Source organism: Podarcis bocagei (genome assembly GCF_964188305.1).
Source record: "Podarcis bocagei genome assembly, chromosome: 2".
NCBI lineage: Eukaryota > Metazoa > Chordata > Lepidosauria > Squamata > Lacertidae > Podarcis > Podarcis bocagei.
The window spans coordinates 106448906-106465516 of NC_138126.1; the positions used below are offsets into that span (position 1 = coordinate 106448906).

Below are 16611 nucleotides of genomic sequence, written 5' to 3' on the forward strand. Positions count from 1 at the left end.
ATGGCGAATGAAACTGCTTAAAATGTGGCGACTGCATATTTTTTTATTGAGGAAATATTGTTTTTCTTTCTAGCCCTGTATAACGGTGTGCTCCTATTATTAGCAAGCTTTGCTGCAGTAATAACACTAAAAATGCAAGCAGCATCTGTTAGCATCAGCACGGCCATTTTATGAGGGCAGGAGGGATTGTATATGCACCCTGGTGGTGACACAACATGAAACAAGCTTGCTGGGACCATCTTGTGCCATATAAAGCATCTGCACCCAGCTGCGGAGATATTTTCTCTCAAAGACTATTGTTTTCCAAGCATTTGCAAATGTACCAACTCCCCGTGGTTATTTCTGCTAACTCTAATTAGCCAGATAAGCCAATTTAATGTGAGTAACTTTATTCTCCCCTTTTGTAATGCCTGTTTTAACCCACCGACATATCCTAATTTTAGGCTCTACATAGGGAGCGGCATCTGAATGATTCAGAGCTATCGCAGCTGGATTAAATGGAATGCCATGCTGGAGGTCATAGAGTCTTTCAGATTTGCCGAAGTTCCTTGTGCTTCTCTCTCAGTCAGGTCAGGATTTCTCCCTGTTGCCAGTAAGCAACTGGAAATAGGTTTGCAACTCTTTATCACTTCTATTTCTGTACTAATCAGATCAGATTGGGGTTCAGCCCCAAAAGCCTGGACCTCTGCGTAGGTGACACCGGAAGCCACAGAGGGGAAGATTTAAGTGTCACCTTACTTTGAATGTAATGTTAAAAGTGTGCATGTACTGTACTTTTCTGTGTATAAGACAAGGTGGTTTTTTATACTCTAAAATAATGTTTAAAAATGGGGGTTGTCTTATACATGGATAGTCATCTCCCCCCATTTTCTTAAATCTGAGTCCCCCCAAATAGGGGGCGTCTTATACACGGAAAAATACGGTATATTTTAAGTGTATTCTTCATTTTTGCAAGAGTTGGATGCAAAAATACCTGAGAAAGAGAGAGAGAGAGAGATCAGAAAAGCAGCAGCAGGTCATGCCCCTTAGTCCACCTCATCGTCCACAGGCTGGGAGCTACCTGCCTCTTCAGGTGTGAGTACCCCTGGAGGTAGGGGATGCCCCATCAACCAGGCTTTGCAGTGTAATCTCATCCTCCCATCTCCATCCTCAAGGGCTTCTGAGTCCTGAATCAGAGGGGACCATGAAACTGGGATGTTTTTGCAGAAAGGAAAAGGTGTCCCTTTCTCCCCTTCATGAAACTCCTCTTCCCACTTGGAGAAATGAATTGCACTAGAAGTCTTCTTTCCTCAGCTGCCTGGAGCACAGGACAAGACACGCTCTTAGAGTTTGGGGATGCACTGCACGGTGGTTTTTGTTTTGTTTTGTTTCAGGCCCCATGGATGTTGCCATGGACTTGGCCCCAGTTATCCCGTCTTCCTGTGGCTGCTTCTTACTAGTAAATTCGTGCATTTGGGATAGGTTCCCTGCTTTATGGGATAGGGGATTGAAATTATACAGGTGCTGCTGAAGGTCTATTTGGTGTCAGACAAGGATGTTTTTGGTGACGAAGAATGCAAGGACAGGGTATTCTTGGCTAAAAATAAAAAGAAACAATTCAATGATAAATATCTGCTCTCTCCAGTTCGGTTTTCTAATTGCTGGCTTAATAGAAGCAGAGACAGCATCCTGATTAGACAGTGTTTAAAAAGGGCTAGCAAATATGTGATTAGCATGAATACCATCAGTCAGAGTACATTATGCAGATGAAGAGAGTAGAATGTTGTTCTTCATATGTAACCTTTTAGGTTGTTGTTTTTTTTAAACCCAACACAAACAAACAAAACCAAAGTGACCTTAGCAAGCATCTCTGTTTCTAATAGTTCAGCGTATATTTGCTTCATTCTTTTTCTCTCCAGTGGACATGGTGTGCACAGTTGTGTGAGGATGAGCTGTCTTAAATTACTATTTTGCCTTTAGCCTATGCTTCCATGTGAGTAATAGATAGCTGTCCTACTGGTCTACCCAAAGGGGATGGGCAGGGAGACAGGTTATTTTGCCCCCGTCTGGATCTAGGAGTGACAACCCCAAGGATGATCCATTGTCTCAGAGATGCTACATTTATATCATCCTGCCAGAAAGACTTCCTTTCCCACTAAATGCTGAGCATGAGGCACATATTTAGTGTTAAAGGGCAGCTTAGTTTGTACTTTGCTACGGCTTACTAGTTCTTTTGTTGGAGTATCTCAAAGATTATGTCCTGAGGGAGCAGCAGGAGTTGACTGTATATTTACTATTGCTATCAGCCAAAACTGACATAACTTAGTACTGGAAGAGTAACAAGACTTAGATATAATCAGTATTTAAGTGATTTGGCTGTTGTGAAATTGGCTAATGGAAGGGTATGGGAAAGTGTCCAAGTTGGATAAATGCCAGGTCAGATGATGAACATTTATTAGATAATGGGACTCTAGAGACAGCACAGATGCCACCAGTTATATAGCTGATGTTATGATTTCTTGACCTTTTATATTTCATATTTATTTTTCTTTACTGAATGTTTATCAGAAGTGTTTGACAAAATTCATAATGTTGTGATTATTGCAAACATTTCCTTAAAAAAAGAGAGCAGTAAAGATATGGAGGTGAATGCCAATTTGTGGTTGAGTTCACTCCCGTTTTTTTCCAGAGAGAACAGTGACTAATCTTTTGCCCCAGTCTGATGCCATTGAGAAACTTGGTCCCCTGCTTTCTTAAACTAGTAAACAAGCCTAATCTGAAATCATTTCCCCCCCTTATAAAATGTTTTAAAATATATGTTTTAAAACATACAAACGTCACATAAATGGGCTGAATAAAATGGTGAGCTTATTTGGTTTATCAGCTTACAAACCTTTTTTTAAAACAACAACAACAACTATGGCTTGACATTACATGCAAACCCAGCACACTTAGCCATACAGTGGTACCTTGGGTTGCATACATTTCAGGTTACATACACTTCAGGTTACAGACTCCGCTAACCCAGAAATAGTGCTTCAGGTTAAGAACTTTGCTTCAGGATGAGAACAGAAATCGTGCAGCGGCGGCACAGCAGCAGCGGGAGGCCCCATTAGCTAAAGTGGTGCTTCAGGTTAAGAACAGTTTCAGGTTAAGAACGGACCTCCGGAACGAATTAAATATTTAACCCGAGGTACCACTGTAGCTTGTTTTGCCGCCCCACTTCAGGTGCTAACTACAAAGGCACAAGGCAACAACATCTGAAAATTGACCCAAACTTTGGAGATACAGTGGAACCTCTATTTGCGACCATAATCTGTTCCAGAGGTCCAGAGGTCGAAATGGGTCGCTGGGAGAGGTGTCGTTGTGCGCAGGCGCAGGCAGCGATTGCCCGCTTCTGTGCATGTGTCAATGGCGATCACCACTCCTGCGCATGCGCGAACGGCGGCAAATCTGCTGGTTATTTCCGGGTTTGCCGCGGTCGCGACTTGGAATGACCGTAAGAAGAGGCGATTGTAAGTAGAGGTTCGACTGTACAACCCATGGTTTGCTTGATCGTCTGTATAACAACTTGTGGTTAGCTTGTGATTTGTTAAACTGTAGTTTGCCATAATGTGTGGACCAGGCATGTGCCCATATCCAAAGGGGATACTGACAGCCTCTTAAACAAAGGTGTTTTTAAAAAAATCCGCACTGCAGAGCAACCAGCTGAAACTTGTAACACAGATAAATTAATAAACATTGTATTGGGGTCTGTTCCACCTTGGAATAGTCAAATTACTATTCTATACAAAACCGCATAGAATTGGTCCATAATAAAGGTAAAGGGACCCCTGACCTTTAGGTTCAGTCGCAGACGACTCTGGGGTTGTGGCGCTCATCTCGCTTTATTGGCTGAGGGAGCCGGCATACAGCTTCCGGGTCATGTGGCCATCATGACTAAGCTGCTTCTGGTGAACCAGAGCAGCGCATGGAAACGCTGTTTACCTTCCCGCTGGAGCGGTACCTATTTATCTACTTGCACTTTGACGTGCTTTCGAACTGCTAGGTTGGAAGGCAGGGACCGGGCAACGGGAGCTCACCCCGCCGCGGGGATTCGAACCGCCGACCTTCTGATTGGCAAGTCCTAGGCTCTGCGGTTTAACCCACAGTGCCACCCGCTGTGGGTTATATAATAATAATAATAATAATAATAATAATAATAATAATAATAATAATAATAATAGCAATACAGATGGATGAGAAATCATAGAATCATAGAGTTGGAAGGGACCCTGAGGATCATGTAATCCAAAACCCTGCAGTGCAGGAATACACAGATTCCCAAACGGGGATCGAACCTGCAAACTTGGCGTTATCAGCACCATGCTGAAACCAACTGAGCTATCCAGGCTGATATATGATTAAATGATGACTCGTTTGTTTCTCTGTCTTCCAGGGTATCACTGAGCCTCCTCACACAGCACTGGCTTTGAGCTACGATTCAAGAACAGCGAAAGAGAAGTATGAGCAGCAGCCCACACATCATCGGCAGCATGACAACGAGCTGTCCATCCGGATAGGTAGAACGGCTCTACATTCAGGCAAGCATCCTGTCATATACCATCCACAGCTAATTCTGAGATATTTACTACAAAGGATGTAACCAATATGTAAAAATGAATACATGCATGCACACACTCACCTTCGATACGTGTGTGTATGCATGTACACAGTTAGCGAATTGGTTTCAAATACAATTTTCTTCCATTGTGAAACTAGCCGGAAGCTGGGTGCCTTCTTACTTCTTGTGTGTTTCTCCAAACTACTTCCGTGGGTCTTAATATCTGCATATCATATTGTTGCTAGTTTATCTTCCTTATACAGCGGTACCTTGGTTTACAACCATAATCTGTTCCGGAGGTCCGTTTGTAAACCAAAGCAGGTTGTAACCCAAGGCGTGCTTTCGCCAATGGGGTCTCCAAATTTTTTTTTGTTTGTAATCCTAAAAAAGGTTGCAAACTGGGACACGCGCTTCCGGGTTTGTAATCCGAAATGTATGCAAACCAAGACGTATGCAAACCAAGGTACCACTGTATCAGACAGTGGCTAAGTTAAACCTCTTCATAATAGCTTTTTTCTTGTTATTAGCTGTGTCAGTGTGGGTATTACTTATTTACTTAATTTCATTTATTAATTGCTTCCTATGAAACATCTCAAAGCAATTTCACGGTACAATAAAACAAACAGGAAACAATTTATTATTATTATTTGTTGTTGTTGTTAAGTCGTTTAGTCATGTCCGACTATTCGTTACCCCATGGACCACAGCACGCCAGGTTGTTGCTGTTGTTATTTTGTGATTATTATTATTATTATATAAAAATGTTTTCAGATCCAGCACAGGCACTGAATGAGATAAAAATCTCCACCTGGAAAGCTTGTTGAAAGAGGAAAGTCTTCAGCAGCTGATGACAACAGGTCAATGGAGGCAGTGCTGGTCTGATGTGTTAAATATGTCTTGAGTTTTTTAAAAAGATACATTTTAAAATCCCCTGCAATACTGTGACAAAGGTATACCTGCTACAATTCCTGTACTAACCCATCTGTCACAGGTGTGTGATACTCAAATAGGTCTTTTCAGATTGTTAGTAGCTCTTGGCATTTGTGGCAAGAGAGAATGGTATAATATACATTTCAAGAAAAACCAAACTAATACTGCATTAGTTTTTGCAAATACTGTTGATATCCCCAGTATTTGCATTGTCTTGATCTCACCTCCGATTGGCTAAGTCAGACAGTATTGCTCTTCAAATATTTTATCCTGCTGCTCCTGGCAGTGGTAAAACTCTATATTTCCACCTCAAACGAAACCTGTACATATAATTTAGCTTGTAATATTTTCATAACTAGCCAGATTTCCTTACTCCTAGAAGTTTTCTAACACTTTAGGGTGAAATTAAGCTCAGAACAGAGCAGTTCCTCCAGTGCAGCCTTATCTATGGACAAACAAAAAGTAAAATAATTTGTGTTTTTTGTTTTGTTTAAAGCATTTGTAACCTGCTCTTCAGCCCAAAAGGCTCCCAGAGTTGCTTACATACAATCCAAACAAGACAGTTTCTAACTTCAAGCTCATGATCTAAAAAAACACAAAACGAAACACAACACACAAGGGTAAAGGATCGGAGAGAGAAGAGGAAAAGGTGGCTGATAATTGAGTGCCTGCAGTATGCCCTTGTTCTGCAATCTCCCATGAGTTTACTGGAATCATAGAACATTTCTTTTACAAGAATGGTAACCTTGAATCTAAACTGCATTTGAATTGGGAGAACACATTTCCATTCTCCTTAAAAGAACTTGTTTGCATTTTTATGTGTAGTGATAACATAATAATATAATTCGAAAGCAATTATCATGGAAGTGGTTTGGAGAAAATACTTTTGTTTGTTTGTTATGGACTCTGGTTTTTCTTCTTGGCTAGAGAAAAGGGTTTTTTCTTCTTCTTTTCTTCCCTCTCCTTCTGCTTTTGTATTTTATTTTATTTTTTTAAAAGATGCATGCCTGGGAACCAGTGCTCTTTATTTCTTCAGTGACATTTCTGTTCCTTGCTTTTTGGCCTATTGGGATGAAATCTTTCTTTCTTCTTCACAAAATGAATCGTGACTGCCAAGAAGTGTGAGGACAAATAAAATACTAACAGCGAACTTTATTAATTTGCTACTTTACATGAACTTTCCAGCTATTTCCTTGCGAAGACTTTTGGGGCCATCTAATACAGACATCTCGTATTATAATGGATACTACCTGCTAATGTGGATATTGACATTTAAGCATTGTTGGATCATTACTTCTATTTTAAAGTTTAAACACAAGAAGTGATGGCATTACTCTTGCAGTTAATTCAGAGCCAGGCAGTACAATCGGGAGGAAAATGGTCTAGGGGAGGGAAGCCTCTCTCTCTCTGGCCTGAATTTCATCATACGATAAAAACGTAAATAAGCCCCAAGATGCAGAGTGATGGATGTAGTGATAGTGGAAAGCGTAGAATGCTTGACTTTATCCCTATGTCTTAGAAAGACGATCTTCTAATAACTAGGCAGTGCCCTTGACACAACCTCTCTTAATTATTGCTTGGTCATAATTCTGACAGGGTAGGTTGACAAAAATATCTGGGGAACATGGCAGAAGTACTATAGTGAACCTGCAGGAAGTGGGGTAGTAGGACTGGCACATTCCAGGCATAAAAAGGATGACCTTCTAGGAAAAAGATTGCACATGTTTCCTTTTCCTTCTCCTATGCCAGATATACATTTAACATGTTAGCGCATCGCTTGAATTGAAACTGCTTATAAGCATGTGTTGCATGTACATGTGAGCTACGTTCACAGTTCGGAAGAGCTGTTCTTACATAACTTACATAAATCTGGCAATATTTCCTTTTTGTGAAGAGCTAACATCCAGAGAGTATGATGAAGGACTTCTGAGTTGAAATTCTATCTTGTCCCTTATAACTTGGCCCAAGCCTCTGAATGTTGGAAAAAGAAGGCAGCATCTGGTTGTGAGCGCGTCTCCCGACATGCATAGTGATGGTTTTGCAGTGTGCCACCCAGGATATTATAAGCACAAAGGAAGAAAGTGCCATATCCCTGGCCCAAGGAATTTAAAACCCTGAAGTATGAATTGGGGAGAGAAGAAAAGGAAGGGCAGCTGCTCACATTTAGACTTGGTTGTGGGTGTTCTTGATTCTTCAGTGCAGCATCAAGCCTGGTCCATTAAGAAGAGGGGGTTTGTTGGCTGTTGGGGCCAAATTTCCACCTTCTGATGCAGTGGCAGAGGAAGGGGTGTGTGGAGTGTATGGCTCGCCCTGGGTGCCATCACTGGGGGGGGGCGGTGTGAGTTTAAAATAAAAAATTGGGCTCATGAACCTTTTTAGGAGTGACGTGGTGGCTTCGGCGCCTGCAGGTTTCGCTCTGCCTGAAATGGACTTGTGCCTTCCTACTGCCTCTCCCTCAGCCGCCCTACAGCTGAGGGGGAGGCGGCGGAGAGGCTCCAAGTGTTGGAGCGTTGCTTCATGGGCAGATCACCCTGCCCCCATGGGCAGCTTGCCCCGCCCCACGGGTGGATCTCCCCGCCCCCGGCTGCAGGCTGCAACCAGGCACCCGAGCGGCTAGCTACACCGCTGTTCTGATGGATTCCTCTTTTGTTCTTATGACAGGTTAGCAGGTGAACGTTTCCTGTGTTTGAGCATAAGAAGCAACTGGGGGGAAATGCATTTCACAGTTTGAAATGTAGTTCAATCCCCAACAATTTTCAGATGCAGAGTGATCGGTTTAATTCTAAATTGGATTGCAGACAGTGCAAAGGGAGTGCAAGCGTACCTTGGGGGGAAAAATATCCCTCTGGTGTCTTTTCTCCTCTTTTTTTAATTCTAACAATTTTTCTTAAGTGTGCCTTTTCACTATGCTAATCCCCCCTTTCCCTGGTTTCTTGACTGTCGCAGCACTGATGTGGGAAAAGTCTGCTGCTTCACAATCCCCCAGGTTCCTCACGTAAATGTCAAACGTAATTTCAATACCAAATGTGCAGACAGTATTTCCCAGCCTTAGAGGGAAGCCAGTGGCTTGAGCCAGGCAAAATCATCAAGGTGTTAGCTGTGCATTTGGCTTCATCATAAAAAAGAACTTTAGCTGGTAATTGGTTTATAGTTTCATGAGCTGTTATAGATAGCCTTCTTCTTGGATGGCGGCTAACAGATTGAGGTTGAATCCTGACAAGACAGAAGTACTGTTTTGGGGGGACAGGAGGCGGGAGGGTGTGGAGGACTCCCTGGTCCTGAATGAGGTAACTGTGCCCCTGAAGAACCAGGTGCTCAGCCTGGGAGTCATTTCCATGGAGGCGCAGGTCAATTCTATATCCAGGGCAGCTGTTTACCAGCTCCATCTGGTACGCAGGCTGAGACCCTACCTGTCTGTGGACTGTCTCGCCAGAGTGGTGAATGTTCTAGCTATCTCTCACTTGGACTACTGCAATGCACTGTATGTGGGGCTGCCTTTGAAGGTGACCCAGAAACTACAACTAATCCAGAGTGCAGCACCTAGACTGGTGACTGGGAGCGGCCGCCAAGACGACATAACACCAGTCTTGAAAGACCTACACTGGCTCCCGTACGTTTCCGGGCACAATTCAAAGTGTTGGTGCTGACCTTTAAAGCCTTAAACGGCCTCGGTCCAGTATACCCGAAGGAGCGTCTCCACCCCCATTTTTCCGCCTGGACACTGAGGTCCAGCGTTGAGGGCCTTCTGGTGGTTCCCTCGCTGTGAGAAGCCAAGTTACAAGGAACTAGGCAGAGGGGCTTCTTGGTACAGTGGTGCCCCGCAAGACGAATGCCTCGCAAGACAGAAAACTCGCTAGACGAAAGAGTTTTCCGTTTTGGAGGTGCTTCGCAAAACGAATTTCCTATGGGCTTGCTTCGCAAGACGACAATGTCTTGCGAGTTCCTGCTGGTTCCCCCCTTTTTTCTAAGCCGCTAAACCGCTTATCAGCTGATCTGATCAGCAGATAAGCCGCTAAAAGCCGCTAAAAGCCTCTAATAGCGCTAATAGCGCTAATAGCGCTAATCCGCTAATCCGTCAATGGGCTTGCTTCGCAAGACGAAAAAACCGCTAGACGAAGAGAATCACAGAACGGATTCTTTTCGTCTTGCGAGGCACCACTGTAGTGGCACCCGCCCTGTGGAACGCCCTCCCACCAGATGTCAAAGAGAAAAATAACTACCAGACTTTTAGAAGACATCTGAAGGCAGCCCTGTTTAGGGAAGCTTTTAATGTTTAATAGGTTATTGTATTTTAGTGTTCTGTTGGAAACCGCCCAGAGTAGCTGGGGAAACTTAGCCAGATGGGCGAGGTATAAATAATAAATTATTATCATCATCATCATTATTATTAGTCTTTATAAGATGTATGAAGAGGTGATTGGTGTGTGCGTATCCGCACACGCACGCACGCGCGCGCACACACACACACACACAGTGTCGTTCACATAATCAAGCTAATATTGTCAAAATGAAAGGATTAAGAGATTCATTTGAGTGCTGGTGCCTGAGATACAAATTAATATAGTCATGTGGATCAACAGGCAGGGCATTCTACCTTCCAGACAGACATCTAATTGTTTAATATATACGAGGCAGTGCTTTATGAGAGCTGCTCCTGGTAACATCCAACATTTATCTGTCAAGCGACAACCAAAATTGTTGGAATGAGAGTTGCTCTTAGGGATGAATGTGAAGGGCTGGTCATAGAGACAGGGAGGACCATGTTAAACTTAACTTTCCATGTGCCTGCCACGAGGAAGCTCAAGTAAGACCCCAGTTCCTTTAAATTTTTTAGGCTATGGGTCATCCAGATAGTTGGTTTCAGTTTTGACTCTTGAAAACACTGGAACAGAAAGTGCATCTTGCTCATCCTTGTAAGCATCTGCTGCTGTCCTTGAGCTGTGCATATTGCATATCCATAATTACCGAACTTAATGAAGTGTTGTATCTGCAGTTATACTGCTCTTTCAATGCTAGATACATCTACCCAGGTAAAGTCATTTTCTTAGCTATTGTAACTCTGTTAAGTGGGTGAGGTAGGCTTCCTTTTATGTCAGGCACAATACTGATGTGCTTTGAATTTTAAAATACTTCAACACTTCTAGTAATATTGGGTAATATGTCGGGCACACTTATTCAGTGAATGTATTGGGAATACTGTTCTGTGGGCAACACTAGCGGTGTAATGCTTTCCTCTGCAGTAGAAGTTTTGTGATGATAAAATGTACACTTGCATATATTTTTTCCCCATTTTGGGCTTCGGAGTGGTTAACAGCACAGATTTCACTCTGGAGCATACCTGTGGTCTGTTGGGTCCTCTCTGAGTAGAAAATTAATAATCAAATAGGAGTTCAACTGAATGAATTAACTGTTGGCATTTCTTCTCTCTGGTTTCTGTTGCCAATACATCTTTGCCTCTTGGTGATGTAAGTGTGTGTACAAACTGCAGGGATGTGTAAATGAGCATCGTGAAATCTCATGCAAGTGAATTCGTTCGCTTGTGGCTAAGGCAAGATGATTAGGCCATGGCTGCTATAGGGCGGCAAGTAGTTAAAAGAGGCATGTGGGAAATAACTACTGAAGGAAACTTTGGGAAGGGAGTTTCATTCTCAAGCTTATTAAATGGGGCTTGAGGGCTTCCTAATGCCATCTATTACAAATTAAAACTCGGTAATTTACAAAATGCAAGATGATTAATAAAGTAAACGCCACACTTTAACCAGAATCTTTCATCCTGGAAGCTGTAGGCCTTTGCATGTAGGATTAAATTTGCTCTCTCGGAGTTGCTCAGGTTCTTGGGGATTAAATTGGAGGATTTTATAATTTGTGCTTGAATTTTTATGCAGTGAAGGATGGCCTAGTGGATAACAAATTGCACTTGAATTTATTACCATTCCCAGACCCTGTCCTTCATTATTGTAGAGGCTTTGGTCTTCTTTTCACAATCCATGGGTGCTGAGGCTATTATTTGGTATTAAGAGTTTTGCTTGCGGTTTGCTTTACACGTTAAGTAAAGCTGGGATTGCAAGCTTATTGACCGCCTTGCTCTTGCTCCTGCCAGCTCTTAGTATTTGTTCCACCCACCTGAGGTTCCGACCACGTTGTTCTAGTAGCGTGAGAATGAAGGCTTCAAAGACTCCTTGCTTAATCTGAGTCTCTTTTTCACAATTGTCATTAATCTCAACCTTGAACCTGCCCTTCAATTGCGTGCAACAAATCTGGGATGGAAATTTAAATAATTACTGATGATGTAAACAAAATATGCTGCTGGGGCTCTGAGTTGTTAGTTCTGGGGTCTTTTGATTTGCTGGAATGCTTCTGAATTTAATGACTTAGGAGCACCTTTATTCTGCCATATCTAAATGTCACCATGCAATAAATATTTTTCTGTCAATAGATTGGGAGCATTGGGTGAGGGGTAGTAAGTCTGGTGGGGGATACGTCGTGCTCCTTGTGGGGTAGTTTGTTCACCTTTGGTCCCCACCCTGCACTCAGCTCTCATCTGTGGCTCCTAGAAATTGTCAGCATGTGACAGTGGCCACACCCTGGGAAATGGCTTCGACTGACTGGCTAAACCAGGGGAGGGTAGTCGATGAGTCTCAAAGCCTTGTTGAGTTAGGGACTTCCCCTACATGTGAAGACAGGTTCTAACAAATTGAGCGGACAAGGCCAATAGTGGGTGCTGGAATGCTGGAGCCTTGCTGCTTCCTTCCCAAAGCTGGGAGGGCTTTAGGAAGGTGGTGGGAGGGCTGTTGGACCACATTGAAACATTGCGCCTCCCTCCCTAAGCAAGGCAGAAGCTTCCTGGGCTTTGGGAAGGAGGCACCAGGCTTTAATATTTTAATATTCTGATTTACTGGGAACATTTAGGGGACTAGCCTAGTCCCCCTAGTCCACTGACCGCACACCACTGCTAGTCCTGATTGTTCTGGTTATGATTTCCAGTTTAATTTCTGCTTCTCCAGCCTTGGGCTCCTGCCCTAGGTACACGTCTGTGTACATTTGGTGTTTTGTTTTGCTTGCCACCTTTTCTCTACTGGAAACACTTCTATGAGATAACAGACACTGGCATGCCAAGTGCCTCCCCGCCCTTTTGATGTGCAGCTTTGATGCCAGGTGGAACTTGCCAACCTGGCTGCGCTTCCAGCCTCAGGCCCACAACCAAGTGGACTTCTGGCTATCGGCCAAGCTTCTGACAAGGGCTTGTTACCAGTAGTGCTGCTTGCTTTTAACAAGAGTCATTTTCTTTCCACGATCTGCCAAATCGATTCTCCCCTCTTATTCCTTCTGGTAAGCCAAATATAGCTCCCCTCTGCCAGGCTAATGATCATCTGGAAAGCAAGAAGAGCTTTGATTCCCCTCATTTCTAAGTAACTCTTGAAGTGGAGCTGGATGGAATGTACTTAGGAGCTGTGAAACTGACGCAGATCAGAAATAGACTGGTGCAGCTACACTCCTGCTTCTCCCATTTTCATATGTGAGAGATGTATGCCACTGCCTTTATTTGCTTAACATTTTGCATGGAAACTAGACACCTCATACTTGGCAGAACAAGGGACATGGGTGGCGCTGTGGGTTAAATCACAGAGCCTAGGACTTGCCGATCAGAAGTTCGGCGGTTCGAATCCCCGCGACGGGGTGAGCTCCCGTTACTCGGTCCCTTCTCCTGCCAACCTAGCAGTTCAAAAGCACGTCAAAGTGCAAGTAGATAAATAGCTACCGCTCTGGCGGGAAGGTAAACGGCGTTTCCGTGCGCTGCTCTGGTTCACCAGAAGCGGCTTAGTCATGCTGGCCACATGACCCAGAAGCTGTACGCCGGCTCCCTCGGCCAATAAAGCGAGATGAGCGCCGCAACCCCCAGAGTCGGCCACGACTGGACCTAATAGTCAGAGGTCCCTTTACCTTTACTTGGCAGAACATGGGTTTTATTTAGTTTTCTTGTTGAACCCTGTCTCCCTGATTAAATGGACAAAAGGGGAAGCCAAACTTTTGGTGTCACTTGGACCACAGGGTGGTGAGAAGCAGTGGGCAGTTTTAAAAACATAGAGCTGAATGCCTGAGGAGGTATCCCACTTTCCTCTTTGAAAGGTGGGGTTTCAATGCAAAACCCCCTTTTAATCTCCACATTAATTTGAATTCATTAATTTGCATTTTTTTGGAAATCGTTTTAATGTTTCGCTGTATGATCTTCTCTTTTGTCTCCCGCTGTGCTGTTGTTTGTAACAAGATGGAAAGATTAGAATCAAGATAAAGGCAGACTGCTGTAGATTAGCACACAATGACTGAGTAGCGGGAGGAGTGGCGGAGCTACATTTTGTAGCCATAAAACCACATTTGATTCATTGCAATAGTTTTCGAGAAACTAGCATGCACATTTGAAATTTCAATCTGGGATGGGTTAGCGAATAAATGGTTTATGCAAAGTGCAACATTTGCTTTGTTTTCAGTGTTACATTCGTATGATAATGGTTAGTATGTTCAGCTGATATTGTACATTCTTAGGCATTTGGAAAAGAAGCCAAGGGAGAGAGAGAGAGAGAGAGAGAGAGAGAGAGAGAGAGAACGAACCAATTTCTCTTCATGTCTTCATCTATCAAAATCACTGATGCCGCTTACTTGAAAAGTTAATAATATTCACCAAGGGTGGGCATGTAATTAATCTAGAAAAATAGCTTATTTCCAGATATGCATCTAGCTGTTTATTGCTTTATAAATCAGGTGGAATTTGACTCTGATGCCAAAGTAATTCGGCGGAGGGGGCCCTTATTTTTGAAGTATGTTGTTCAAAATTCCTATTGGTTTGTTTAGAATATTTTTAATTGCTTTTCTTTTCCCAATTCCAAAGAACGTTTTCAATGAAAGAATAAAGCCAAATTATGGTGATAAATCTAATCTTAGGAACCATTTACGAAGTAAATGTGTGTTATACACGCCAAAGCATAAAACAACAGCAGTAAGGATAACAGAGTGTGGTGCTGATGATGCCAAGGTTGCAGGTTCGATCCCCTTATGTGACAACTGCATATTTCGGCCTTGCAGGGGGTTGGACTAGATGATCCTTGGCGTCCCTTCCAACTCTGCAATTCAATTCAATGATTCTATGACCATCAGCTGTTATATATTTTAAAAAAGAAAATAGGGAAGTTTTCACCTATCACTGAAAGCAATATAGGGGAGGAAGCGGTCTTGCACATCTATCTAAGTAGAGAATTTGATAGAGGGGGGCTTCACAATGAAAAGGGTGCTGCCGTTGCAGAATAAGATATAAAAAGAATGCAGAATAGAACCCTTGAATAATAAAGTGTTGCAAGCAGTATTTTGGGCATCAGAGTTGAGCCATACAACTTTGCTCCCATATACAGGGGTACCTCGGGTTACAGACCCTTCAGGTTACAGACTCCGCTAACCCAGAAATAGTACCTCGGGTTAAGAACTTTGCTTCAGGATGAGAACAGAAATCGTGCTCTGGTGGCGCGGTGGCAGCAGGAGGCCCCATTAGCTAAAGTGGTGCTTCAGGTTAAGAACAGTTTCAGGTTAAGAACGGACCTCTGGAACACATTAAGTACGTAACCAGAGGTACCACTGCAATGGTTCTCTCAAGTACAGTGGAACCTCAGGTTACGTTACCCTCGGGTAACGTAAACTTCGGGTTGCGAAAGCGGCAAACCCAAAGTGTTTCACCGCTTGCGCATGTGCAGAAGCGGTCTCTCCGGTTGCAAAAACTTCGGGATACAGCCGGACCTCTGGAACGGATGCCGTTCACAGGTACCACTGTGTGCAGATGCAAGAAACCTGCCATTCAGTTGGACTTTAGGATTTCTTAAGCACATCATGATTTATTTAATTTTAAGTGCATTCCTTTGGTACTAATGATTGTAGGCCTTTTTGTCTGTGTTGAAAAAGTTCATTTGTTGCAGCATTTTGCCACACGCTCGGAGCATAACTTTGCTGCAGAACTTGTAAGTCTCTTTGTGCTGACGGTTGACTTTCTTCGACAGCTCCGGAGATGTGGCTCAATAAAATCACAGCAGCTGCTGAACAGTGAAGAGAAAAGTTAGGTGAGACTGATGGGGAGAAGGGCTGGCAAGGCAGCAGTAATATTTAATGCTAGGCTGAATGCTTAAGTTGAAAAGTGAGCTTTCGGAGGGAACAATGTCTCCCCATAGCACTCTGAGTTAGTGTTCTTTTCACATTATTTTTGCATTATTTGGTCCGAGTCCAAATATAGTGCCTGCTCCGTTCCATTATTGCTGTGTTGCTTCCCCCCAAGAAGCCTGTAATGCCAACCACACTGCAAATATGAGGATGTTGTGGTGCTACAAAGCCAATCAGATAGCCAAAGGGAGATGATTTTAATGAGGGACAAAAAGGCCTCACCTCCTTGTCTGTTGGGTCAGCTAATATCATTGTGTTCAGCTGAGTACTTGGAAAATACAATGGTACCTTGGGTTACATACCCTTCAGGTTACATACGCTTCTACAGACTCTGCTAGCCCAGAAATATTACCTCGGGTTAAGAACTTTGTTTCAGGATGAGAACAGAAATTGTGCTCTGGCGGTGCACCGGCAGCAGAAGGCCCCATTAGCTAAAGTGGTGCTTCATGTTAAGAACAGTTTCAGGTTAAGAATAGACCTCCAGAACGAATTAAGTTCTTAACCCAAGGTACCACTGTATTCCAGAATGGTTGATTGATGTTTCCTCCAGCTAATGACTGAAGATGTTTACCTGCGAGAGCAGAGTCTGAGACCAGTGCTCTATATAGGGGTGTGTGTATGTGTGTGGGAAAAGAAGGGAGTTGATGTTTTGAATTTGGAGACAGGTAATTGGACAGGGTTCAGTTGGACTGATATCCTGGAAGGTCCAAACAGTTGCTCTCTTTGGGAATCCGATGCAGAAGTTGGCAACTTTGTTGCCTCTTGTTGGAATTCATTGTTTGCAATATGTTCAGCCCTATCTGCATCTTTCAAACCTCCCGGTAATTCAGAATTCAGCGGCCAGGTTGCTCACCGGAGCAACACGGTTTGAGCATATTACACTGATCCTTGATTGCACTGGCTAC

The 16611-nt window shown here is 43.3% G+C and overlaps 1 protein-coding gene across 3 annotated transcripts in view; it reads left to right on the forward strand.

The window, feature by feature from the left end:
• The window catches only part of SLC39A11 (solute carrier family 39 member 11), a 277726-nt gene that overhangs the window by 77487 nt on the left and 183628 nt on the right, over positions 1-16611 (forward strand). For 2 of the 3 annotated variants that reach the window (XM_081180946.1, XM_081180948.1), the window contains one exon: positions 4418-4562. In XM_081180946.1, coding sequence (XP_081037072.1) covers positions 4418-4562 — 145 coding nt within the window. The remainder of the gene's footprint in view (positions 1-4417; positions 4563-16611) is intronic. The other variant, XM_081180947.1, reaches the window with a different exon arrangement.